The 27039-nt window shown below is 45.6% G+C and overlaps 2 protein-coding genes across 3 annotated transcripts; one reads left to right on the forward strand and one right to left on the reverse strand.

Moving 5' to 3' along the window:
- Positions 1–4832: 4832 nt before the first annotated feature.
- Positions 4833–8798, forward strand: Nufip (nuclear FMR1 interacting protein 1). Its single transcript, XM_075669904.1, has one exon. It carries the CDS (start codon positions 4972–4974, stop codon positions 6175–6177), a length of 1206 nt encoding a protein of 401 aa, XP_075526019.1. The 5' UTR covers positions 4833–4971; the 3' UTR covers positions 6178–8798.
- On the reverse strand, positions 6369–27039 carry LOC142557786 (copine-8-like). Of its 2 annotated transcripts, none has more exons than XM_075669903.1 (14): positions 26771–27039; positions 16632–16719; positions 16465–16568; positions 16365–16404; positions 16217–16293; positions 14894–14925; positions 14789–14817; positions 14137–14387; positions 13984–14059; positions 13206–13259; positions 13079–13140; positions 11279–11635; positions 10310–10470; positions 6369–9963 (listed from the first exon to the last, which is right to left on the reverse strand). In XM_075669903.1, exons 1-14 carry the CDS (start codon positions 26848–26850, stop codon positions 9725–9727), a joined length of 1650 nt encoding a protein of 549 aa, XP_075526018.1. In that variant the 5' UTR covers positions 26851–27039; the 3' UTR covers positions 6369–9724. The 2 variants fall into 2 exon arrangements, with proteins under 2 accessions (XP_075526018.1, XP_075526017.1); XM_075669902.1 differs by having other exon boundaries at positions 13984–14071; positions 26771–27038.

Here is a 27039-nt window from a genome sequence, read left to right on the forward strand (position 1 = left end):
GAATCTTAACGGAAACACGACTGCAGCGTCCCCTAACAACGATCGGTGAAAATGATGACTCTTTTGAATCAAGAACGTTGAAGAGTATAATTTCGTTTTACGACGTCTTTTAGGTCTTTAAGATGTATGGCTTGTGTTTTATAGGTATTTCAAAATTAAACATTTACACCACCGCGTTTTAAACGCTGAACCATAGGTACAGTGGGTATAGTAGGTTACGACAGCAGTTGGCGACCGAGGCACACGGGTCTAGACAAACGCTAGAAGTGGGGCAGTGTAACGGGCGGGAGCCGGCTGGCTTGCACAGAATAGCGATGAAAGTTGTAGATGGCGCAACTTGCAGCTGGTGTGCAGCTTTCGTGGCTATTGAAGGGGCGGCGCACAGTAGCTCGCAGGCGCGTCGCGGTCACTTTGCGTCATAGAGTTTCTCACTACATTACCTAGAGGGAAATCTGGCGCTGCTGCACTGTGGTATGCATAGAGTTTCCTACAAAATTTTGTAGGAAACTCTATGGTGGTATGCATGGGAATGCCGGTATATTGTGACTTCGGATTGGCATCGTTCTCGTAGAGGCAGGACACCTTGAAGACGCGCTTGGCAAGTACCGTTCCGTCTGTCACAATAATTTATTTTCTACTAAAACAGCACGTAAAAAGCTGTTTTAGCTTTATTATTACGCGAAAACATGTTTTGTTTAACTATGAGAACTTGTTATTACATGTACGACTACATGTTACGTAAAAAGTGTCAGCGGGCCGCTAAAGTTGGAGGACAGACGACAAACTTCGCGCTCGCTTTGAAACAGTTGGTCGTCTGTTCTTGCTTTTCTTCACTTGGTCATGCATCGTGGGTGAGTAAAGATGTAATATGCGTGAATGGAAACATTTTATGAAGATTTTACTTTGAGAACGCGTTATTTGCGTAGCCATATCCACGTTTTAGACGAAGCCTCTTACAACACCAGCCAACATGAGCCTCGCAGACACATATACCGTCATTCCCATGACGGCACGGTGCCCCCTTAAGAAACTCCCATAGACGGTGGCGCCAGATTACCCTCTAGGTGTTATAGTGAGAAACTCTATGCTTTGCGTCGCGTTTGAATTTTATGGGGCCTTCGGGGACGTCAGCCCCTGCGCCCTCGCCGCGAACCATTGCGAGTGGAGCGCCACCGCTGACAACCGGTTCGGAGTCAGAATATCATAGAGTCACTCTATTTACTTACTCTATGCAGGATAAGGTCAGAAGGGGGCATAGGAAGGGGGTGAGGTGTAGGGATTGCAAAATAGATGACTGCGGCAGCGCGATTGCGCAAATCCCCACAATTTTACAGCTACCTCTACCAGCCTCTACCGTCTAAAGAAATTTTCGTGTCGTTGGCGTGGCAAGCGAAAAACTCCCCATACGTGGGCCGATCCTGGAGATGGTGAAATGCCAGCCCGACCCGCGGCGGAGGTGCAGTTCGTCATTAATTAGGGGCCCACATACACAGCTTCACTCGTCATCTTTCTTCACAGGGTGGAAGGGCACCGAGTTCTTTTAATGTAATGCGCGCTGCAAGCATCACGAAGTGTTTGCAGCTCATAGATCCATTACTACAATAGGCGCGACACTTCTTCGGGGAGCAAACAATGGAAAGATGCGTTATTTGCAGATGCTTAGCCATATGAGAGTTAAAAAAAGTAGGAAGACCACATTTGAAGGCCACTCTGGACGAGTTGGTCGTTACTAAAAGGCTTGCATATAGTGTTAGCGGAAGCGAACGTGGGCCGTGAACCCAAATTTACAACCCGTAACGCAGACTTTTGTCATTCGGTCATCTGACCCAAATGCAGCCAATGGGCGCAGATAAAATCGTACACACAAATAGACAAACACAACGCTGGGGCTATGGGGAATAAGCCGGGGAATAGCATCACCGCGTCGTTAAGTTCAGTATTCACGTCCGCATGCGCCAGCAACATGTCCTTTAAGAACCTTTAGTTCTGTTTAAAAAAAAAAGGACATATGTGGGCACTTTGGCGAATTTCAACATGCGCTACATATTTTTCATCGCTGCTCTGGTATAGGTCCACAAGGAGAGAGGAAACACGTACTTTATTGCGTAGCACACTAATCCACATGCACTCATCAGACCAAGCTTAGATGTAGGCTCTACTTCACTCTCCTTAACTCCAAATGTTTCTGGCGTTCCCTTTGAAGAACCTTGTTCATGTTCAATGTGAAAAAGCGCAGCCTAGTTAACACCACAAACTGGGGACGTATTCTGAAACGTTCGCCGCCGCGAAAGTTTCGCCGCGGCGAACGTTTCAGAATACGTCCCATGGATCATTTTTGCAGTGAGCTGTTTGCGATGGAGCTCGCATCCCACTTGGCGGAGTGCTAAACTGCTCAAGAACTGCACAAAATCACACACACTGAAGGCATAAAGCTTCTCTGTTGAAAAAAAATAATGTGAATGGATCCTGTAGCACTTTAATGAGCGCGTCCGATAACTCATCTCCAGGGTACAATAGACCTCCCCTGTCAAATCTTTGCACGAACATGCTGTCTGCATTGCATTCAGCTGCTTTTCTGGTGACACATGCCGCAAGGTCCGTTCGAGGTTCGCCAAGGGCACATTCTGTCGTCAACTCGTTGTCAGCACGTTTGATGTTTCACGACCACAATTCAAGCTGAGCTGCGTCTGTAGCCGGTCTACAAAGGGAGGCCTTGGATTTCCACGTTCCGTACCAGCTTCTGCACCCGGGTACAAAACATGCTCGCGCTTTCGACGCCAAGAGGGCCCGTCGCGTTATCTAATACATAGCAAATGAACAGCACAATATCACGCACTACGCACCTCAAAATAATCACAGTGATCACAATCGACGTGCAAACAAGCGCGGTCTACACGCCTACGCCCATCTAGTAACGTTGCAGCCCCGGCAGACCATAGATTTTGCTACAAGGCAGACCTCGCGCTGGCGCTAAAGAAGCTGCACTATGGCTATGCTATGTCCACATGCTACAGTGGACCGCGGCGCGGCTCGTCCTTGCACACCAGCGCGCTTCAGCGCCCCTAGCGGCGCCGGGAAATTTCACCGCTTGTCGCGCCTCTTCTGTGGTCACACCAGGCCCCGCACACTCTCAAGTTCAACAAATGGCCACAGAGGGCGAAAAATCAATCGAGGCGTGTTTCAGCGTGAGCGCGCAAGTGGAGTTACTGTAATTTGGTCGAATACTTTAATTTGTGCTTTTTCTGCTAGGGGCGCTGAACATGCTGAATTTTTTACTTTACACAAACCATTGACATAAACAGTCGAGGTGTCTAAGGATGTTTCTTTACCTCAGGCAAATAGGCAGTTGATTTTTTTTAAATTGGATTGTTGAAGCTGCTTTTTAGTCATAGCGTCAAGGTTTTTGTACTTGAATAACCACCGACAGCCGACAGCCTATTGGCATCGATGTGTTTCCTGGCCGTTGGCGTTCGAATACTACGGCGGTAAAACATTTTCGAAAGCATGCTGGTTTCGTCTGCGAGTCATTACATAGACTTGCTGTAAAGAGGTCTACGCTTGGCAAAAAATAGTGCCTCATTTTGTTTAGGCGTTGATTATCATAATGAATGCGGCGGAGGTTGAGGAAGTACGCTTGAAGGTACGTTTTTATGCCGTTGATCTCCATAACACCGTAACTACGCAAATCGATGTCACAGAACACCCGATGCATCATTGTGTGTTCTCCGTCATCGCTTGTTTGCTGTACGCCTACTAATTCTTCATTTCTTCTTCAAGTGTTGTACCCTCCTTTTTTCCTTGTTCTCTTGTGCTTCTCTTACAGTATGTTGTTCCGTCAGCTGTAATGCGCATTTGCAAAACCAATACGTTTGATAAGACGCAGTGGTTATGATAATTTCACTACACATGTAATAAGCTGGCACATATGGTTCAGATACAGATACCTGTATGCGGAGTTGCACGACGTTGATGCGGAGATTAGGATAATTATGACACTCGTAAGGAAGAGGCAGCTGACGGCCGTAAGCTGTTGCGTTCTTTCCGCCAAACTACCCGGCCTGGTAGTGCTGTAAAGATGCTGTATAAAAGTGACACGCGGTGACAGGGAAATTATTATACTTAGCAGCCGGCCGTACGTTTTGTAGCTTAGGTCTTCTTTCTTGTGCGTTTGTGGTACCCTTATTAATGAGCCATTTCTTGACTATGTTCTTGACTATGTAACCGCGTTTGTGTGGATGCGTAGACGTGTGCTTTTTATTGTACTTGTAAAATGAAAATAAAATATTTTCAGGCTTGCTCAATCTTTGGTGTCGTGTGCGTTTATTCCAGTCGAGGCCATCGTGCCACCTGGAAACCGCATTATGTCAGTAGCCCTACACGAAATGCAACAGCTGGAGCGCGGCGGCACAACTCGGGGCAACGGCGGCGTAATAAACGAAAAACCGCTCGGGATGCCCTTAAAAGTCAGTTCAGAGTGTGCCTTAACTCGATATGACTCAGCGCTACATGTATTCTGCTGCGCCTCGATCGTGCTCCCGCCAGTTTGGTTGCTGTGTGGCAAATGTAGCGCCTACATATAAATTTAGGCGCTAGGTTTGCCACATAGCAACTAAACTGGCGGGAGCACGATCGAGGCGCAGCAGCCAGAAACCCAGTAAAGCCACAGAACACCTGGTAAAGCGGCCATCCTGCGCAAAACCCCGTTTCCGTTTCCGGTTGTACAGCGCCACCTGTGGTCGCATACTTTAGTTCACGGCGCCACCGCTACGCTTATTTCCGTAGCACTGTGGAAGGTACAGTTTCCCTTCTCTAAGTTTGTATAGGTGTTCTGTGGTCACACTACCTCACGCCAATGAACTTTTCGTACACGTGCGCGTCAGTAGCGCTGCTCACGCAAGACGAATGCTTCCTATGGTGCTTCTGTGAGCATTGACAAACTTCGCTCATGCGACGTTGAATGCTCATTCTAAAATGGCTGCTGTTGAGAAATACGTACTGGACAACCCGTTCCGTCCCGCATCTACTTTAAATGGAGACGCGTCGCCGGGTCCCTGTGTTGTCGGTGATGGCTGCTTCGGTATCCCAGCTCTGTCAAACAGCGTCGGCGGAGAAGCTTCACGGCAGCAGCGCGCTGCCGCCATTCAACGGGGATTCAAGCGTCCTTTACCGGTGTGGGACTTTTGCTGCGCCAACTGCGATCAAGGCTTCGCAAGCCAGGGGGAGCTCTCCGTCCACTGCGCCGAGCACGTGTCATGTCCGAGGGAGGACTGCGACTTCGCGGCCAGCCCGGCGGTTGTAGCGCTCCACGAAAAGTTGCAGCACGACAGCCCGTTTATTCGGCGTAGTGCCGCTAGCGGCACCGACGAAGACCTGGAAGAGTGGCGTCGCCAACGCAGGCTGCGCTATCCGACGTTGCGGAACATCGAGGCCAAGAAGGCGGCCGAGGCGGAGCGCCAGGCACGCCGCGAAGTCATCCGTGAAGACGCCCGCGGCCGACGCCGCCCGCGTAACAACAAGCGTCGGCAGCGCGCACGCCGACGCGCCTCACCGCACAGGCGCACTCCTCAGCCGTCTCAGCGGGCACCCTCACCTGTCAAGGAAAAGCCCTCGCCGTGCGAAGATTTGCAAGACAACCCACCGCCGGACCATATTACGGATTCGGATTCGGACAGCGAGCAGCGTAACGTGAAAGCACCGGACCCGCCCACGCCTCGACCTTTGGTAAGCGGTGCCTTGGCTTCGCTCATGGCCTGCTACAGCAGTGGAAGCGACGACGACGAACCGGCCAGCGAAGAACCGCAAGAGCAAGCGATGCAGCGGGAGGCGGCGCCACCTCCACCCACCGAATTGGTGTCAGCTAAAGCGGCCGGCCCCGTAATGCGAGGAAAGTCGACGCCGCCTCCTCGAAAGACATGCTGGCCCCCCCGGAGGAAGCTGACGCTATTGGAGCGACTGCTGGCGCCTGAAGTACGACATGAACGCAACGTGATACTGCAGTGTGTGCACTATGTTGTGTACAATGACTTCTTTGGTGAAACAGGGCCCGAGGCGGCCGCGAGGGGCAAGCTTGGAACCACTGCCGTGGTGCTCAGCCACCAAGTGGATTGCGTGCAACACTCGGGGTTCTCCAAACAGGGGCACACTTTTGGCCCACCAGAACTGCGTGTGCAGTGGTAATGCAGTGCATGCCGCCACGATTTTGGAGAAATTCTACTGGGCTTTCGCCCTCAAATGCAAGTGTAAACCTTCAGCCATAGGTTTATTCATGAGTTTGTAGCAAATGAGTTTTGTTTTCCTAAAAGGAGCACAGGTTGTATGGTGCTCCCACTCCACACAGTGATAGTGACATACAGACAATAAGACCAGTCTTGCCAAACAAGAAAAACACTTGTGGGTTTTTATTTGTGTTCAGTGCCCTTGGTGGATTCATCTGCGCAATAGAAAAATAACAGCAAAGCTTCCAACATAGTCAGTATAAAGCCCCATACATTAAAACAGCATGGAGGAACACAAGGCCAACAACAACAACATGGACCTGCCACAGGCAGTGGTGGCACGTCGAATTGAGGGAGCATGGCATTCATTTTCCTTCTTGGCAGGGGGGGGCGGGAGGTTCCTGCACTGACCACACCGGGCCTCTGAGCAAAGAGCGGGTAGCTACCTCGTGGGAGTTTTGTTCGTTGTTTATGAGTGCCCCACTGCATGCAGCCGACACAAAAATATCACACGTGATTGGCGTTGCCAGACGGGGAGGAGAGTGCTAGTCTTTGCATATGAACAAAAAGATGGTGTCTGCCCCAGTGCAGTGGCTGTGACTATAGCTAACGGATAATGTACACCTAACAAGCCAAACAATAGGAGCTGGCGCACATTTTTCTCATGAACCTACATTATTGTGCCAATAAGGCAGCTTGCACCTCCATTGGGCTGCATAAGATGTGCATATTGGATCAATGGATCTTTTCATTTGAGCCACGTTGGTTTCCTTTCTAGCTTTGTGCTACGTTAGGGGGGGTGTCCAACTTTTCCTCCACTTAAAGGGGCCCTGAAATGCTTCTTTTGAAGTAATCGTAAAATGACATCACTGTTAAATTATGTATCCTCACGAATTGCCAGCCACAAAAATTTTTAGAATCCTTCAAGCAAAATTAAATGTAGAAATTGCAGTCACTGACCTAGTCAACGTGAAAATAACAGACGTTTAGGGACCCGTACGGGTTTCTTGATCACAATAGCGTCTCTGTGTTAAAAACGTCTGTTATTTTCACCTTGACTTGGTCAGTGACCGCAATTTCTTGATCATCATGTTACCTGACCAGACAAACTTTCGTCGAACTCTTGACTACTAAAGTTAGATGTAGTTATCGGAGCAATCGGCGGCTTTCTCTCCTCTTTCATTTCCACTAGCGCGCTGGAAGCTACACAGGGGAGATGGCAAGAGGTTGCAAGGGAGCACTGGCCCTACCCAAAGGTTGAGCCTTGGCAGCGAGACGGTCGCAATATCTATGCTACACTTTTCACCTCTTGATGCCACACACAGTAACGCACAACTGTCATGTGTAGACTGGCAGTGCAATGATGAAATGGCTTTTCTCTCTTTTTGAGATCACACACATATTTTTCATTCATATAATGCAAATGAGCAATAATTGTATTGCTGAGAATGTCCTCAAAAACACGAAATCAGCCAATAGCTGTTGTGGGCTCTGCTGCTTGTGATGATGCTTGCGTGACGACATTGCGAAGAAGAGAGCAAGCAATCTTTTACTACTATTGACAAGAGATTGTAGGTTCCCTGTTGCATTCAGTGCTATATTTGGCTCAGTTGTTCACAGGAGCCTCATTGACAGACAAGCAATGTTTTCTTACAATCTTCAAAAAGGAGTGTCAGGGCCCATTTAATGCATTTCTCTAGAACTTGTCTCATTAACTAGCCTTCACCCACTTATTGATGTGAAATAATTATATGTCGCATGAGGCAAAAAAAGTTGGCGCTGTCCACGAGTGGTAACAAAGATCATCATCATCAGTGACATCAGCGTCTTGTATGCCATCAGTAGTAATACATAATTAAAGTTGGTACAAGTTAGAGTAAGGTGACTTAAGGGGGAGTAAAGTGAATGAAGGCAAATTAAATTGGATTAAGGTTGGTACAAATTACAGTAAAGTGGGTTATGATTGGTACAAATTATAGCAAGGTGGATTAAGGTAGAGTTGTGAAGGACATGGTGACAATGCATAGTATCATGTATTGTGGACATAACCAGTTAATTAGGGAAGTCATGATGCTTTCTTATTCAAATCATGTGACTCAATTTTTTATCATCAATTAATTCTCTCTCATGGTCAGCTCAGTTGGCAAGACAAATTTCACAAAAAGGTGATGGTGCTGGGTTTCAGTCTTTGGACCCATCATGAATTTTACTTTCAGCTGCCAGCTTTCTTTCCTGTGGAACCGGTATGGGTTTCCTTTTCAGCCTTGTGCTACATTCAAGTGGATGCTAAGTTTTCCTTTTATCAGATTAAAAAGCAGTAGCCATGCCAGTGGTTTTCCCATGTGGCAGCGATGGCAACGTCCGTGCAAGCTATCTACAGACAGCTGGTGCTAATTGGATTACTTCACAAGCTGCAGTGTCTGAAAACATGGACAAGGAACTGCCCCCTGATCTGATTTGCCCATCTCTCTAGAAAGGCTGTGCTAAACTGTGACCAGGGCTCCAATGTGGTGTCTAGAACATGCAAGCCATATACAGTGAAAATGTATTCTGTACTTTGAAATAATATTTTTACGTGTCTGATGAGTGAGTACCTTTGGCTTGCTTTCTAATGTTGGCACGTTGTGGCACTCCTATTGTTTCTGTCTCTTAGCCTGATAGATCCCTCTGTCACTGGGGTAGACGGCACATGTACAACCTACTCTCTGCAGGAATGGCACACCTCTGCTCCCTTTGTTCGACCCCCTGAGCATATTAAACATAACTGTAACTCGTTGCAACTTGTATATGGCTGAAGGCAAAGGCACAAGAATGCAAAATTGAGCTTTGGTCACAGCACCAGTTGTGGAACACTGGCCAAAGCTACACTACACGCCCTTTCAAGACTCTTTTGGATTGCCATCAAAACACGAAGGGAAGGCACCTTGGCCTTTTTTTTTTAATGATCAATATGGTGAGATCAATCATACACTGAGGTGCTCATGTGCCTTATGCGCATACAGCAGACTCAGATTTCACCAATAATCTCGGTTGACATAAGCAGGGTTGACTACCTAGTGCTTGAAGTGTTGCGTGGACAGGTGCTAGCCTTCCTTCCTCACTCTTCATTAGAAGGGCCCTCAAGGTTGAACAACACTTTGAGCAGGAGCTTTACAGTCCTAGTTGTGTCAATCTCGAAAATGTGTTGGCAACTTCAGGTGCCTGTGAAAACTTTTGCATGGTCTATTCTATTGACAGCAGCCCAAAAGAATTCACAACGAAGCATACGGATTGCGTACCTGTGCCTCAACCTCCGGCCAAACACACAAGCGACAACAAAGTGTATTGTGTGTATGTGTGTGTGTGTGCAGTCACAACGAGACCAGCCCCGTGAACTGGCACTGCTGCAGCCAGCCTAGTGGATGGGGGGGGGTGGGTGCCTCTGCTCTAGCATGTTGAGAGTGGACCAGCTCTATGTGAAAGACTGTGCTGGCTACTTGTCTACAGTGTGGCGCTGCTGCTTTTGGCACTCAGGAGGCCCCACCCTGGGAGGCAGAGCCCAGCCCGGGCTTGACATGATTCTTGAGCATGTAGCTGGTGACCTGGTCGGGGATCTCGGCCAGCACCTCCTTGGCGAGCCGCATCTGGTTACTCTGCCAAGGCCCGCCCTGGAGGAACTTGCGGAAGGGCACAAACTGCACAATGTCCCGCTCGGCCGCACGGCCCCGCGAGCTCACTCGCACCACATCTCCGTCCAGCACCTCCATGGCTGCAATAACACAACACAGGTGGACATAGACAGGCATCTCTTGCACTATGCCACATGTGCGAAAATTCACTACGGTGGCTTCGCAACTGCTGAGCACAAACCCGTGGTTTTGAATTATTACCGCAGCAACTGTGTTTGACAGGGATGGAATGTGAAAATACCCGTACACACGATTTCGTCACTCGTGAAACAAAGCCATGTTGTTAAACTTACTGTGCAGCCTTCACCTATGGCATTTAGTGGTTCAGAACAAAGAGCCCAAACAGACAACATCATTGGCACTATTGCAAGATGTTTCTTTACATACCACAATCACTGCAAGATGGATGCATGCAGCTGGGCTTACCTGAGAAGTCAGCATTTCCAACACCCACAATGATGATGGACATTGGCAGGGAGGAGGCCTGCACAATAGCCTCTAGAGTCTGCGGCATGTCGCTGATGACCCCGTCCGTGATGATGAGCAGCACAAAGTAGCTCGTGCCGTCACGGTACGTCCTCGCAAACCTGCACGGCAGTGACAACCAAACTGCCATTTTACTTTTGTTCTCAATGAGGCTGGTAACTAAACCCAGATGTGAATTTGCTCAATGAAGAACTCACTGGCATTCTTGTGCAGGCAAGTACCAAACTTGGAGCACCATGCATGAGGTTTATACTCCAAGGAAAAACCCACACACACATTAAAGTGATGCAGAATGTGCTCGGTGCTTAACCTTAGTTTCTGTCATTGAATACCATTGTGCCTATATCATTAAGACAATAATTGCAGCCAAAAGCACTAAGATCTATGTTAACATAAGAAAATGTTACCCACATTCTACTTGGAAAAGAAAAGTGTTAAATTTTTAGCTGGATTCATAGCGCAACTGCAGTGGTTTAAATGTTGGGGGAAAATGTAGGGCATGTTTACTGCAGTGTATCTTCGGAAAATAAAGAACACAAATTTGTATGCCTTGAAGCTTCTACAAACAACTAAATAAATTGCGCATGTTACTGTATGGCTTAAGTGTGGAAAACCCAACACATATCTGCCCTAGCAAAACAGTAACATCATGCTGGCAGCAAGATCCTCACTGACAGCTTTCTTGCCACATTCATCATGTAGCACGTGACCACAAGCTTGCTTATTTCTTTACAAGAAGGCAATCATAAGAGTGTCTTGACTGTGCAACTAAGCTGACAGTATGCAATCATAGTATGTGCAACAGCAGTGAGTGTTCCAAAGCAGCAAAAGTTTCCTGTCTTGTCAGGTGAAATATTCACACAAAACTTTCGTTCAAGAAGATTTTGTTTTGTTTTAAGTGGGCCTTACTTTGCCACGTGGTTGATGACCGGTGCAAAGTTCGTGGGCCCGTACAGCTGCACGGACCGCAGGGTCCTCCGGTAGGCCTCAAGGACACCCTCGATGCCCACACAGTACGGGTCCGTCGGGTGGCCATTAAGGAAGAACTCGTGCGACACAGTCCCGTCAGGTGGCAGCCGTGCGCCGAAGCCCAGCGCAGGGAACATCTTGTCGAAGTCGTAATCCTGGATCACCTCGCCAACTGCCTGGATGGCCATCATGTACGCATTCGGTTGCGATGGGTCCAGGAAGTGCAAGGATGCAGGATCTCGGGGGTCCCCATTTGATGCAGTGAAATCCACGGCCACAGTGAAGTGCATCTGCAGGCTGCCCAATTAGACAGGTTGTGCCTCTCCATCTTTCTCACTGCTGCGGTGCAAAGCCAGCCTGAGCTCTGCCTATATGAGGTCACACCCTCCTGTATTTTTACTATGCCTACCCAGTGGTGCCATAATTGAGGGAGAAAGGGGCATGTATAGCGTGCCAGTTTCCCACGAGGGCCACAGTTGATGAGCCGTTGCCTGGCCAACATTCTTTTGGCGCATGTTGCCTCTGCTCATAGAGCTGCATGCAGAAGCAAGGGAGTGGCGGCAGCACACAGCACAAGTTGTCCATGCTGTAGCAGCAATAGGGATATCTCTAGGAAGGTGGAACCACTGCAGTGGACCGCCAGCTCCCATGCATCTTGGAGCAATGGGGCAGGTTGTGTAAATATACAGGAGGCTATGGTGACGTGAACACTGAGCATTCACAAGTAGGAAAATACAACCGTGACTTACCCCTGCACTGGCCTGCAGGGGCGATAATTATGATACAGAGGCTGCAAGGTGCAGTGAACAAAAAGAAAAAAGAAAGCAGAAGCCATGCACTATGCTGCCAGAACCAATATAGCTATTGTGAGGTGCCTGGCATATTACGTTCTACTCACTATTTAGTGCAATTGAGGCTTATGGCACACCTATTAGATCATGCTAGGTTTGCAATGACGAGAACTACGATGATCACACCCTTACATTATGGGTGACTTGGGATAACTGTTCCCTGCCTAGTCGTCAAACTTGGGCTGCAACCACAAGGAATTATAGAAGAGCACTGAGTTGGTATACTCGTACATTTGCAAACTTGGTGTACTACAGCATGTTTGAATGACACACGACGACAGTCACAGTTGCTCCAGCAGTCGGACAGGCATGTATATCCCAGTGTACTATCTCAGGCCGGTGAAGCATGGAGATCATGCTATTGTTGCTGTTTTGAAGGGCACAACTTGGCCATATGAGGTATTCAGAGGTCTTTGGAGGCAACGAAATATGCACAAGGAAATGTGAAGTAACAGAAAATGGCATTTTTACACGTGCACACAATGCTCAATGGAGATACCTTGAAACCTGTTAAAGTCACAAAGTTGCAACTGTAGTTAGGTAATTCGGCCTATGGACAAAAACACCAAATACGAAGTGGCCCCAGGAATCAGAAGTTCAGCTTAACAAAGTACACTGAACTGGTGGGTATACAAAGATGCCAAACCTGTTGAGCATATCATGTTCTGGTTGCTAAATTACTATTTTGGGTGTATGAACAGCACAAAGAAAACAGCATATTTCTCTCTGTTTTCCATTGAGTTCCATATGTATTTGCCTTCTTTATTTTGTTTGAACATACAAAGTATAAAATCAGCAAGCCCAAATTCAAGGCTTATGAGCTAACTTAATTACAATTTATTACTGAAAATTATTCTGAGCAAGGGGCATTCGTTAAGAAGTAACTCACCCGCCACGAATGTAGTCAAGAAAGGTGGCCTCTTCGCGGATTCCAAAGGACATCAATTTCACCTGCATGCAGGTGGTATACACAGTCAACAGGCTGCCAGTACTTGTAAATAACACATGATACCTACCACACCTGAATTTTTGTACTTCTTCTTCTTGGCCTGCTTCTTCTTGTTGATGAGCTGCAACATAAATCGCCAATGAGCACCTCACTGGCCAGCATTCATGATTCTTTCTCTGCAGGTTCAGTGTATGTTCTCATGGTAAAATACACAACACATTCTCAGAGCATACAACAGAACATCGTATAGGCAAGATTAAATGTTTGCATGATGGCAGTGAAAACATGTATTCATGCTAGTCTGGAGAGAATGTTTAGGGCTTCTACTCTATTTCCTATTTTTGTAATCCTAATGAATAAATCAAAAGCATTGCCTTTTTCCTTCTCTTTTGGATACGAAAATATATAACGAAGACAGCGACAAGCAAAGCAACATAATTACTTACTACTGATCAATCCTATTTTTTTTACATACTCTTTCTCCCCTTCAGCTTAGAACCTTGCATTTGGGCAATGTCACAGTTGGCTGTGAGTCACTTCTTGGCACTATTTCACGTAAAATAGTGCTAGTGGTCACAGCGCTTGAGCACAGGAGTTGGGCCACGTAAAGTTAGAAAGTGTATGAAAAGTAAACACATTAAAAGCAAGTTTGAATTGTAATCAGCACCAGCTGAGAAAGCATTCAATGGCCCCTGACCATTCACATGCATCAGAACATGTACCAGGCTGGTAGCTAGCAAGAGCGAGCAAGGAAAGCACTACAAACGCATTACAAATCTTTGCTTCAATCCTACTTGACATTACATTGTGGGAGATAGAAGTGCATGCAAGGCAGCAGCACTCACATCATACTCGTTCGCTGGACCAGGTCCTTCGGCAAGCGTGCGCACGTTGGTGTAGAACTCTCCAATGAGATCGTGGCTGCGAGACACGCTGGTATGCAACGCAGCGTGGAGGAAGGCTCAACCTCAGACTACCTAGGCGCGGCGGCCACTTACCCTCCATCAAAGTCCCAGTCATAGCAGACAATGCGGATAGTGCGGTCCTCATCGCCACCACTCAGCTGACGCATCTGAATGGCGAAGGGCCGCCATGTCGGATTCAAGCTCTTTTTGACCACTTCTGTGCGGAATACTGCTGTGTACGTGTTGTCCTCACTGATGCGGTAGAACTCTAGGAAAGGATCCGACTTCCCAAACCAGTCCTTCTTGTCCAGCTTCTGAGCGTACCACTGCATGTCAATTACCCGCTGAAAAAAAAAAAAAAAATGATTGGCACTATTATCTCCCACATTTCATGGGGAAAGCTGCACAAGAAAACCTAAGGAGAATGTGCCTAACACTAGTGCTTACTAGTGACTGCAGTTAAGCCACAACTGTGTAATGCCCATGCATTGCTAATCTTTGTGAAGCAAGGTGAGCACACCTGATACATGTTTTATTAAGTTTGTCTATACAGTGTGCCTCATACTCTAGTTGCACTTTCTCATTCCTGCTTCTGTAGAGGACTGGAGATTGTGCTTATGTTGCTTGACTTCTTCCACTCATATTTTTTGTTGTCACGCTGTGTATGCTTTCAGCATAAAATTCAATAGACATGCTTAGCTTTCAGTGCCACTGTTTGCTGTCTCACAAATATTTCAAGTTTTACCTTGCAGTCAAGCACCTCCTCAACAGTCACTGAAAAAGAAAGGAGGGCATTTTTGTAGCAACAACAATATAGAAAAGCTAATCCACCTCTGTGTCAGAGACTCACACAAAATGGTGCCACAGTTGCCCGGGAGGCCCCTGTGAATAAATATAGAAGAAACAAGTTATGCCCAAGCATGGAAGCCACATTGTAAGAAATGTTTGACAAACTTGCAGTCTTCAACTTTTGCTCATATGAAATGACACGTTAAGACTGCAAGTGATGCCTGAAGAATCTAAAAACAGTTTTCCTGTTAACAAAAATGCACTTGAAAAAAAAAAAAAAACATTTGCTAGTAGTCAGTGCACTAGTTATTCACACGCACTGCGCAAGCAGTCTTATTCAGCGATTCAGAGTCAATGGAAAGTACAAGAGGTAAGTGTGAAGTCAGTGCTGTGTTAGGTTATTCATCAGTGCATCAAGCAGCGAAATTAGCGAGTATGGCATCCAAACAGAATAAACTCAGCTACTGTGTGGAAATATTTCTGACACTTGAAATGCTCTGTGCATGCAGTGGCAGACAGTTTGATGATTTCACTGATGGGGTTTAAAGCTCAAAAGCGACAGCTACGAGAGCCACTGTAGTGGAAGAATTGATTTTGAAATCTAAGTACGCGAGGGCACCTTTGCATTTCGCCCCCACCGAAATGGGGCTACCATGGCTGGGAATTAAACCTACGACTTCAAGCTCGCCGCAACCAGTGATGCACAATATAGTGAAATTTAGGAGGCGCAGTATAATCATGCACAGTCATGGTGCCAATACACCTGGGTAGTGCCACCCCACTGGGCAGATTTTTATTTCCTTGTGTGCAACCTAGGAATGAAATCCAAATATACAAGGAGAAAACCTTTATTAGTGCGAGTGAGCTGAAGAATTTGAGCTTGTGACTGACACATGTTTAGCAGCAGCTTACAGATGTATCATATGACAAATTGGAATGCCTTATTATCCCAAGTCATTGCCATCCACTCACCAAGCTGTCAGCAAGGGGTGGGTGGGAAACGTTATCACTGTGATGTCATAGGCCATAGTTTGAGCATGAAGTATTGTTAAGCAAACTGCTTTACAAACTTTTTCCAGCGACATGTGCTTATTACATATCACTCACAAACATTCACTTTTGCGAAGAGCAGAGGCAAGTAAATAAAATTCCACCAGCAGCTACCAAAGCTGCCCCAATGTACATGGTTAAACTTTGGCACAGTATATTCCGTCAGTCTTTGTCAAGGCAGCCTTTAGGATGGGCAATGAGTCAGAATGTCACAGTGACAGCAAATAACCATGTGTTCATGTTTCATACTACATGTCCATTCATGCTTCACTTTGGCATTAAACTAGCAATCAGAGATAAGCAGCACAGAATGGTACTAAGGCAAAAAACTTACGACAGCTGGAACTTGACTTGTGTGCCCTGGTAGGCAACGAGCTCTCCCAAAGTACAGCTAGCCTGACCAAGAAAATCCTGCAACACATGTGTGGATGTTCAGTGCACTGCTGCAAGCACTTGAGTACATTTCATATGCAACTGCTTACATGATTCTGAAGGTCTACACTGGGGCTATCAATGTCATACCTGTAAAAGCAGAGGATCATCAGCACATAGAGCGCCAGTCAACCTGCAACCGGATCTTACAGTTTGAACAAAAGCTGCTGTCGCTCTTCAAAGTAGTAATCCACAAGAAACTTGGTCACAAAATCAGGGTTGAGGCAATTGTCTACAGTCTCAGTGCGTCCCACCTAAGAGAGAAAGAAAAACACTTTAATAAACTCAGTATGTCCACTCGGACTGCACTGACTTACCTCCCGCCAAGTGTCAGTGTCAGATTCTTTCATAAACAGAACGCACATAGGGTCAGACTTGGAGAAAAAGTCCTTGTCTTTGAGTTGCCTGTAAAATAACAATACAATATTGGGATGCGGTCTCAGTCTCTTTTCATAAGAGAAAAATTTATTGTTAGTTTACACAAACTAGCACGTTTCCCTCTCAATTCTTTCTCAATAGTTCTGCGTATTAAAAAATAAGTTCTTAAGTTCTCACAGTGCGAATACTAGAGTGCGGATTATGGCATTATGGTACACGCTGTTACAGCAGGACATTTATAAATGCTTTCTCAACAAGAACAGTGCAATTGAATGTCCAAGGAAATGCCTGAAAGCGGGATATGAGAAGATTTTTGGCCCTGTTTTGCTAACACAGAAATTGCAGGAGGTGGCATTGATTATTCGCTAGCAGGCTGTCTAAGGATGTGAAGTTATAAAGGAAGTCTACACAAGGTGACAACCTGTGTGTAGCAAGCAAAATGTTGTGGAGACAATCACAAATATCTGGTTAAAATGTCAGAATATGTATCCAAAAGTAAATAAACTTGTGGGCAATCTGCATGAAACCCCAAGGTTCAAACACAGTAATCACAGTGTAAACATTAGAGCAGTAAACGTAAGCAAAATACTTTTCGAAGATGGTGGCAGACTAGAGAAAAACAAGAGTAACGTCAAATGAAAATTTGCACTTGGCTACAGTACATGTAATCATGCACTATTATTATGCTGTGTGTTTCATGTAACTAGAACTAAACTTTAAAAAATAGATTGGTACACGTAAGACTATTGACACCAACAGCATATTCGTCGTAGTAGTCTTCATAGACAACTGTTGTTTGTTTCCACTATTAACGTCGCCACAGACACTGTACTACAAGTGTTTCTGAGCAGGCTTTACAACTTTGTCAGTATGACTCAGGCTCTTAAACAACTATTTAAAGATGTTTCACAATTAAACAAATGGCACAAACCAGGACGATAAATAAGAATAGATGATAAGACAGGTGCCAGTGACAGTGCTTTTGTAGGTAACAGTGCTTTGTAGCAATTACTATGATTGGGTGGGTGTCTGATTTTCCCTTTATTTAATTACTTCTCTCTACCTTGCGGGTTCCCGCAGAACTGTTACACCACACTCTTGCTTTGCTTCGAGTTGACAAATTCAACTTCGCCCTGCCGTCTGCTAGCCGCCTGGTTAGCTCAGATGGTAGAGCAGCTGCCCCGAAAAGGCGGTAGTCCCGGGCTAGTGTCCAAGACCAGGACAAATTTTTCTTCAACTGCAAAGCTTTTCTTTCGAGGAACCCGTATGGGCTTCCTTTGTAGCAATTGCTACAATTGGGTGGATGTCTCATTTTCTCTTTATTAATGCACCATTACATTCTAAACTTTGGTTCTAGTTATGTGAAGCACCCAGTAGACAACAAGGAATGATAAAGTATGGCACAAGTTGCTTATTGCCTTAAATAGTATGCTGTAGTGTGGTTGCACATGCCAACACCTCTGTTCAAAAGGGAATTCACTGTTTATCCCAATTTAATCCTTACACTTTTTTTCAACGTCTCTACTGTCCTGTGTACTTACCAGCCAAATTTTCAGTTCTTCTCTACTAATGAAAATTTACATTTTATCCATACAATTAAATGCTTAAGCAGCACTGCTGCCCACCTGCTGTCCTCCATGTCTCAGTCTCCTCTTGCAAGGCATTTTTCGTAGTGCATGCTTGACCGTCAAAGATGCCCCCTCCCACAGTAGTACTTCTTTTGTAGATTTTTCATGGGCTTCTAATGTTAATCTACCTACTGCACTTCAAGTAGGACTTATTATTGGCCTATATGGTACAAGTTAACGGCACCATACAAGACAGCAAATAAGAGTAGACAACAGGACATGTGCCACTAATAGCTCTATTTTGTGAAGGCAGTACCAGACATACATTTCCCTCACAGTGCAAGTGCCACTGTGCCAATGCTCAAAATACACCATCACGTACCTCCCACTGAAAACAGTTCTGAGATACCGCATCTCAGACGCACAAAAAGATATATGTCGCACATTTGTCTGCTTTTTGCTTTCTAATAATACTGGAAGCATGTTTTTTTTTTTGTAAAAGTGATTTGTATGTTGAGAACGGGCATAGTGCACTTGTGCTACCTTCAGAAAATAAAGTTTTTAGTATAAAACTGCTACAGCTCAACGCAGAAAGCCGAGCCGGCCTGATAAAGGAACAGAGCGCAGACTTCCAAAACAAGCCGAGCCGGCCAGATAAAGGAAGAGAGCGCTGACTTCCTTGGAAGTGAGCGCTCTCTTCCTTTATTTGGCTGGCTCGGCTTGTTCCTTCCTTACTACGTTGCGCCAGTTTTAGAATGCAATACCAACTCGCCCAATCCTCAACCCTAGTGAAAGTTTTTAGTGGCACTTGTCTTATCGTATATTCTTATTTATCACCCTCATTTGTACCATTTCTACCAAAGTCGTTAATTGGTTTGCTTCAAGCCCCAACTGTATTCTCTCTCTCTCTCTCACAGACTGTATTTCTGACCTACTTAAACATAGCACAGCATTCCAAAAAGTAAGCCTCAACACTATTACCCATTTCCACAGTCCTCTGCTTTGTACAATTGCTATCGCTCCATAACGAACTGTGCTTCAATGCAGCTGGGTGTGTTTTGCTTTTTAAGTGCATCTTCGGGGGTTCTTACAGACATTGTTCGCTAAATTATCCACACTCCCAAATATTCCCACACATTTGTATTCCTTCAGTGCTACCTATGACAGAGTGTATAAGCGTGACTGGTGGGCATGGCGAAAGTGCTGTCATGAAGACTGAACCAGCCATTCTGTTGTTACAGGTTTTCCTGTGCAATGCGCTTATTTTCACATACACTTCAAGCAAGGAAACAGCCATCACCAGCTGCGAGGTACATCGCATCCAAGGACCGTCGTGGCAGCTTGCTGCTCCCGGACTGGAGCATGCACACGGAACAGCACCGATAACGACAGTGACATCCCAGCGCAGCGGCTATATAAGAACAGTCGACACCCAGCAATCCCGTGGGCATGGCGAAAGTGCTGTCATGAAGACTGAACCGGCCATTCTGTTGTTACAGGTTAGCAAATTTGAGAAGTGCTTCAGAAGTGACAATCAATTTATTATTGTTCTGCCATGCCCCGAACTGTGTGCTTCTTGTGCCTTGGAATGTATTATTATGTTGCTTATACTGTCTGGTGATGTTGCGCTTAATCCTGGTCCCAAAACAATTGAAGAAATGCTCGCGGAAATTTTGGAAGGGCTAAAACTAATGAGTGAGGATATAAAACAAGTAAGAACTACACAGGCTACCTTTTCTGACCAGTTAGAAGTCATAAACAAGAAGATATTGGAGATGGAATTGACCATGAGGGCTGTAAAGGAAAATGGAGGAAAAATAGAGTGCCTTCAAACAGAAATTAACAACATAAGTAGTGCTCTACAGTACAGCCAAGAAAGAATGGTTGATATAGAAGACTGAAGTCTTAGAAATAACTTAATTGTCTTTGGAATAACAGAGAGTACTAGTGAAACGAATGATGAATTAAAAATGCAAGTTCTGAGAGATGTATTTGAGGAAAAACTTGGAGTGAAAGTCAGCACAGTTGAAAGAATTCACAGAATTGGGAGACAACGGAAGAATAAATGTCAGCCAGTTATTGTAAGATTTTTTTACTACAACCAAAAGGCGAAAATATTCCAAAACTGCAAAAAGCTAAAGGGCAGCAGTACCTCACTTGCAGATGATTTTTCCGAGGTGACGCTACGAAAGCGTAAAAACTTTTGGGAAAGTGCGAAAGCTGAAAAGGACAGTGGAATGAAGGTTCGCCTTATGCATGATAAGATTTTGATTGACAACGACATGTTTATCTAAGACGAAGAAAAAAGTGCCAAAAGAAGGTGGGTAAGGGAGGGTCAAGCTCGCGTACAACAAAGTGACAAAGAGAAAGCAAACTCAGGGATTTCAACTTGATTAACATCAACGTTCGTATCCTGGCAAACAAGACTGTTGAATTTGAACACCTTTTTTTGCAGTACAAGCCAGATGTTGTTGTCACAGAAACTTGGCTACGCCCCGAAATAAAAGACCGTGGATTAATCTCCCGGGGTTGTATCATGATCCGCAAGGACAGCGGAATGCGTGGTGGAGCGTATCAGTTGTTTGTAAAGAAGATATTGAGTTGATTGTTATGGATGACTGCCCTAATACTAAAAGTATTTGGTACAGAACAGTGTTTCTAGGCGTTCCTTTTATTATTGCAGCTTTCTGTCGACCTCCGGATGCTCCTCTTTCATTTTTACAATGCCTTCAAGATTATATGTGCAACAATGTTCCTCTTAACGCCAATGTCATTATTGCAGGAGGTTTCAATTTACCGGGAATAGATTGGGCTGATTTTGCAGTGGGCACTACAGATGTTGCACGTTGTGAAGCTTTGTTAAACTTAACTTTTAGTTACGACCTCACGCAAATAGTTCCTGAAAGTACTAGAGTTACACAGACCTCGGAATCCTTACTTGACCTTGTGCTCATTTCAAGCAATGTACCAGATTGTAGTGTTTCCGTCAAAGACGGAATTTCTGATCATAAAGGGGTTTTACTTTGTGTAAAGGAAGCCCACCCGACGAAGAATTCAAAGAGACCAATTATCTGTATAAGAGACTATAGTAACGCCGACGATGTTAGCATCTTTGACTGTCTTAAAATGTCACTGTACTCATTCGATGGGGTGACTGATATCAACATCTTGCGGAATAGATTTAGGAATACGGTGAACTACTGTCTGGAAAAGTTCCTGCCAAAACGAATAAAGGCAGTAAAAAAGCGCAATCCTTGGATTAATTGCAATATAATAAAGCTTAAACGAAGAATAAGACGCAGAAATATTGATAAAGTGAGGAACAAAGTGGAGATTTTGCAGGAACACTTTTACTCGCAGACGTTACCCAATTTCATGAGAGATTTACCACATTTTTTCGCGTCATCTTGCCCCGTCGCATGAACAAATGCAATATGACTGTATTGATGGCAATGTAATTAACGACTGTGCACAAATTGCTGAAAAATATAATGAATATTTTCATTCTGTGTTCGCTCCACCGGAGCCATCTTCTACTGACCTTGATGAGAATCACACCGAAGGTATGTTGCCTATGCCAGACATCGCTTTCTCCGAGGATGCGATATTTGCACTACTCCTTAACATAGACACAAAAAAATCAGCCGGTCCTGATGGCATCCCGAATGAATTTTTAAAACGATATGCGGAATGGATATCTAAGTATCTCTGTATCATCTTTAAGGCGTCCCTAGAGCAGCACGAATTGCCATCTGACTGGCTGATAGCTAGAGTTGTCCCCATCTATAGATCTGCCGACAGACACAGCATCGAAAATTATAGGCCCATTTCAATTACCTCTACATGCTGCAAGATTATGGAGCATGTAATATCAGAAAGCTTGTTCAATTACTTGGAAAATGCTAATATCCTTCTTTCTAACCAACATGGTTTTAGGCAAAAATTGTCAACTGTCACCCAACTCACCAAAACCATACATGATTTTTCAAGCGTAGTTAATGAGAAAAACGAGATGCTGTTTGACTTGATTTCTCGAAAGCGTACAACCGCGTTCCACACCAAGAACTTCTTGATAAACTGCTTAGTTTCGGCGTTAACATTAAAATTGTCAAATGGATTCAATCATATTTAGTAAGAACACAGTTTGTGGAAGTGAATGGCGCGAAATCCGGAGTGTTGCCTGTAACGTCAGGAGTCCCTCAGGGATCAGTGCTGGGCCCTGTCCTTTTTCTCAGTGATATAAATGATATTGCACACAAGGTTAATCCCATTAATCTGGTTAAATGAGGTTGTAGAAAGAAACAGATACACCACATGCACCACTGAATGTTCTTTTTTGCTGTCACGTTTGTTTCCGCTCGTACGGTATATATGTATTGATGCGTGCGAAAATTTATAGTTGAAAGTGAAGCGCTGTCTCTGTATCTGTTTCTTTCTACGTCCTCGTTCAGTCACGCTTATACACTCTGTCATTCTAACCAACTAGCCCGCCAACGTTTTAACCTTCAGTGCTACCGCGTATGGAGCGCCTCCAAAGTGTGATCTATGCACTTGCAAGTATACCTTTAACATTGGCCTAAACAGTTCACGGTGGTGGCATAGCGGTAGAACACCCGCCTCGCGTGCAAGAGGTCTGTGGTTCGAATCCCAGTGCCGCGCAATTTTCTACCGGATTAAAAAAAAAAATCCGCGTGTTGATAAAATTGCATAAACAGGCCTGGAGTGTTGCCTGATCCCGGTGACCAGAACCGGTAACGGTTCTCCCACACTCCCTCACCAGAGCAGGATTGGCCACCCTGGTGCAGTACTTGGCCACAACCTCCTATATGAATACAACAATAAAACCCCGGCCCTCAGTCCCCAGCAGCTGCGAAGCAACTGACCACGGCGGCGGTCAGACCTGCGACGCAGCAGAGGGTGCTAAGAATCCGTGGCTCCGGACAGGCCGCCATTGGAATATGAACCTGACAACGTTTAACGCTAGAACATTATCTAGTGTGGAGAGTCTAGCAGTGCTATAGGAGGAATTAGAGGGCAGTAAATGGGATATAATAGCTCCTAGTGAAGTTAGGAGGCCAAAAGAAGTATATACAGTGCTTAAAAGCAGGCACGTCCTGTGCTACCGGGGCTTAGCGGAGAGACGAGAACTAGGTGTCGGATTCCTGATTACTAAGAATATAGCTAGTAACATACAGGAACTCTATAGCATTAACGAGAGGGTGGCAGGTCTTGTTGTCAAACTTAATAAGAGGTGCAAAATGAAGGTTGTGCAGGTCTACGCCCCTACATCCAGTCATGACGACCAGGAAGTCGAAAGCTTCTATGAACACGTGGAATCGGCGATGGGTAAAGTCAAAACAAAATACACTATACTGATGGGCGACTTCAATGCGAAGGTAGGCAAGAAGCAGGCTGGAGACAAGGCACTGGGGGAATATGGCATAGGCACTAGGAATAACAGGGGAGAGGTATTAGTAGAGTTGGCAGAACAGAATAATATGCGCATAATGAATACCTTCTTCCGCATGTGGCACAGCCGAAAGTGGACGTGGAGTAGCCCGAATGGCGAGACTAGAAATTAAATACACTTCATACTCTGCGCTAACCCTGGCATCATACAAGATGTGGACATGCTCAGCAAGGTGCGCTGCAGTGACCACAGGATGGTAAGAACTCGAATTAGCCTAGACCTGAGGAGGGAACTGAAGAAACTTCTACATAAGAAGCCGATCAATGAGTTAGCGGTAAAAAGGAAAATAGAGGAATTCCAGATGAAGCTACAGAACAGGTATTCGGCTTTAACTCAGGAAGAGGACCTTAGCGTTGAAGCAATGAACGACAATCTTGTGGGCATCATTAAGGAGTGTGCAATAGAAGTCGGTGGTAACTCCGTTAGACAGGAAACCACTAAGCTATCGCAGGAGACGAAAGATCTGATCAAAAAACGTCAATGTATGAAAGCCTCTAACCCTACAGCTAGAATAGAACTGGCAGAACTTTCGAAGTTAATCAACAAGCGTAAGACAGCTGACATAAGAAAGTATAATATGCATAGAATTGAACTTGCTCTCAAGAGCGGAAGAAGCCTAAAAGCAGTGAAGAAGAAACCAGGAATTGGCAAGAATCAGATGGATGTGTTAAGAGACAAAGCCGGCAATATCATTACTAATATGGATGAGATAGTTCAAGTGGCTGAGGAGTTCTATAGAGATTTATACAGTACCAGTGGCACCCATGAAGATAATGGAAGAGAGAATAGTCTAGAGGAATTCGAAATCCCACAGGTAACGCCGGAAGAAGTAAAGAAAGCCTTGGGAGCTATGGAAAGGGAGAAGGCAGCTGGGGAGGATCAGGTAACAGCAGATTTGTTGAAGGATGATGGGCAGATTGTTCTAGAAAAACTGGCCACTCTGTATACGCAATGCCTCATTACCTCGAGCCTATCGGAATCTTGGAAGAACGCTAACATAATCCCAATCCATAAGAAAGGGGACACAAAACACTTGAAAAATTATAGACCGATCAGCTTACTGTCCGTTGCCTACAAAGTATTTACTAAGGTAATCGCAAATAGAATCAGGAACATCTTAGACTTCTGTCAACCAAAGGACCAGGCAGGATTCTGTAAAGGCTACTCAACAATTGACCATATTCGCACTATCAATCAGGTGATAGAGAAATGTGCTGAATATAACCAACCCTTATATATAGCTTTCATTGATTACGAGAAAGCGTTTGATTCAGTCGAAACCTCAGCAGTCATGGAGGCATTACGGAATCAGGGTGTAGATGAGCCATATGTAAAAATACTGGAAGATATCTATAGCGGCTCCACAGCCACCGTAGTCCTCCACAAAGAAAGCAACAAAATCCCAATAAAGAAAGGCGTCAGACAGGGAGATACGATCTCTCCAATGCTATTCACAGCATGTTTACAGGAGGTATTCAGAGACCTGGAGTGGGAAGAATTGGGGATAAAAGTTGGAGAATACCTTAGCAACTTGTGATTCGCTGATGATATTGCCTTGCTTAGTAACTCAGGAGACCAATTGCAATGCATGCCCACTGACCTGGAGAGGCAAAGCAGAAGGGTGGGTCTGAAAATTAATCTGCAGAAAATTAAAGGAATGTTTAACAGTCTCGGAAGAGAACAGCAGTTTACGATAGGTAGCGAAGCACTGGAAGTGGTAAGAAAATACATCTACTTAGGGCAGTTAGTGACCACGGATCCGGATCATGAGACTGAAATAACCAGAAGAATAAGAATGGGCTGGGGTGCATTTGGCAGGCATTCTCAAATCATGAACAGCAGGTTGCCACTATCCCTCAGAAGGAAAGTGTATAACAGCTGTGTGTTACCAGTACTCACATATGGGGCAGAAACCTGGAGGCTTACGAAAAGGGTTCTACTTAAATTGAGGACGACGCAACAAGCTATGGAAAGAAGAATGATGAGTGTAACGTTAAGGGGGGATAAGAAGAGAGCAGATTGGGTGAGGGAACAAATGCAAGTTGACATTTTAGTTGAAATCAAGAAAAAGAAATGGGGGCATGGGCAGGACATGTAATGAGGAGGGAAGATAACCAATGGTCATTAAGAGTTACGGAATGGATTCCAAGGGAAGGGAAGCGTAGCAGACGGCGGCAGAAAGTTAGGTGGGCGGATGAGATTAAGAAGTTCAAAGGGACAACATGGCCACAATTAGTACATGACCGGGGTAGTTGGAGAAGTATGGGAAAGGCCTTTGCCCTGCAGTGGGCGTAACCAGGCTGATGATGATGACACAGTTCACGGTGTGCTATAAAAACGTTTTGCATATGAATGTTTTCCGGCTATATAATTAATATCTCATCACAGCACACTTATATACTGAATCTGTTTGTCCCTCGGTCACCTCCTTTATTGACATCACGCACAACTTGTCGATCGCGCATAACCACTCTCTCATGACTACAACAGTCATCGACGGCTGATCACGTTCAGCAGCCATGCGCGACCGCTTGCAAAGATTCGCGAGCGCGACATATACACCGACTCTTGTGCTAATCGGGGCCGACAGGAAATAATTGAGTGCAACGTACTACGTACGTCAGGCGTATAATACATTAAACCGAAGCACGTCGTGATTTTTTAATTATTCCAATTGCGCCCGGCAGTCGTGCTCGACACATATCGCGAGATAAGCCAGATGCACGGCCAGAACACCGCTAACACTGTGGCGTTCAATTACCAAGGAGACATGCGGTGTGCGAGACGCAAGGTTCTCTTGCGCGCTGCCTTCCACACGAGTCGAGAGCAATCATCTGTGGAGCTCGGATCAATGACGGAGATGGCGGCGCTCGATCGACCGCGAGGCGCGCAGCGTCCGCGGAATAATCGAGGCATATCGACTTGTTGGACATGCCCGAGTCGCTGCTCGGACAGTCAGCGTGTCCACAAGTTCGAAAAACGGGGAGTTCACGGCACGCCCATTGCTGCTGTACGTCAACGCGGCGCCGCACCCACTTACCTGCAAGAGACGCTGATCTCCACTTTGGTGACCGGCGCACAGGCAACCGCCGGGGCGAACGGCTGAGCCGCTTTCGCCATTCGGCGGCCGCTCTCTGAACTGGCAAGTGATGAGCCTAGTTGGCCGACGTTAACTCCTATGTAACCATGGTCGTCGGCCCGACGGCCTCGCACGCACCGTCAACAAGAACGCAACCACGCCATCGTCAAAGCAAAACCTGGCAAAACTGCAAAACGACCCTGCGCAAACAGAGCTCGGTCAGCTCGCGC

The sequence above is a fragment of the Dermacentor variabilis genome, chromosome 9, assembly GCF_050947875.1.
Source record: "Dermacentor variabilis isolate Ectoservices chromosome 9, ASM5094787v1, whole genome shotgun sequence".
NCBI lineage: Eukaryota > Metazoa > Arthropoda > Arachnida > Ixodida > Ixodidae > Dermacentor > Dermacentor variabilis.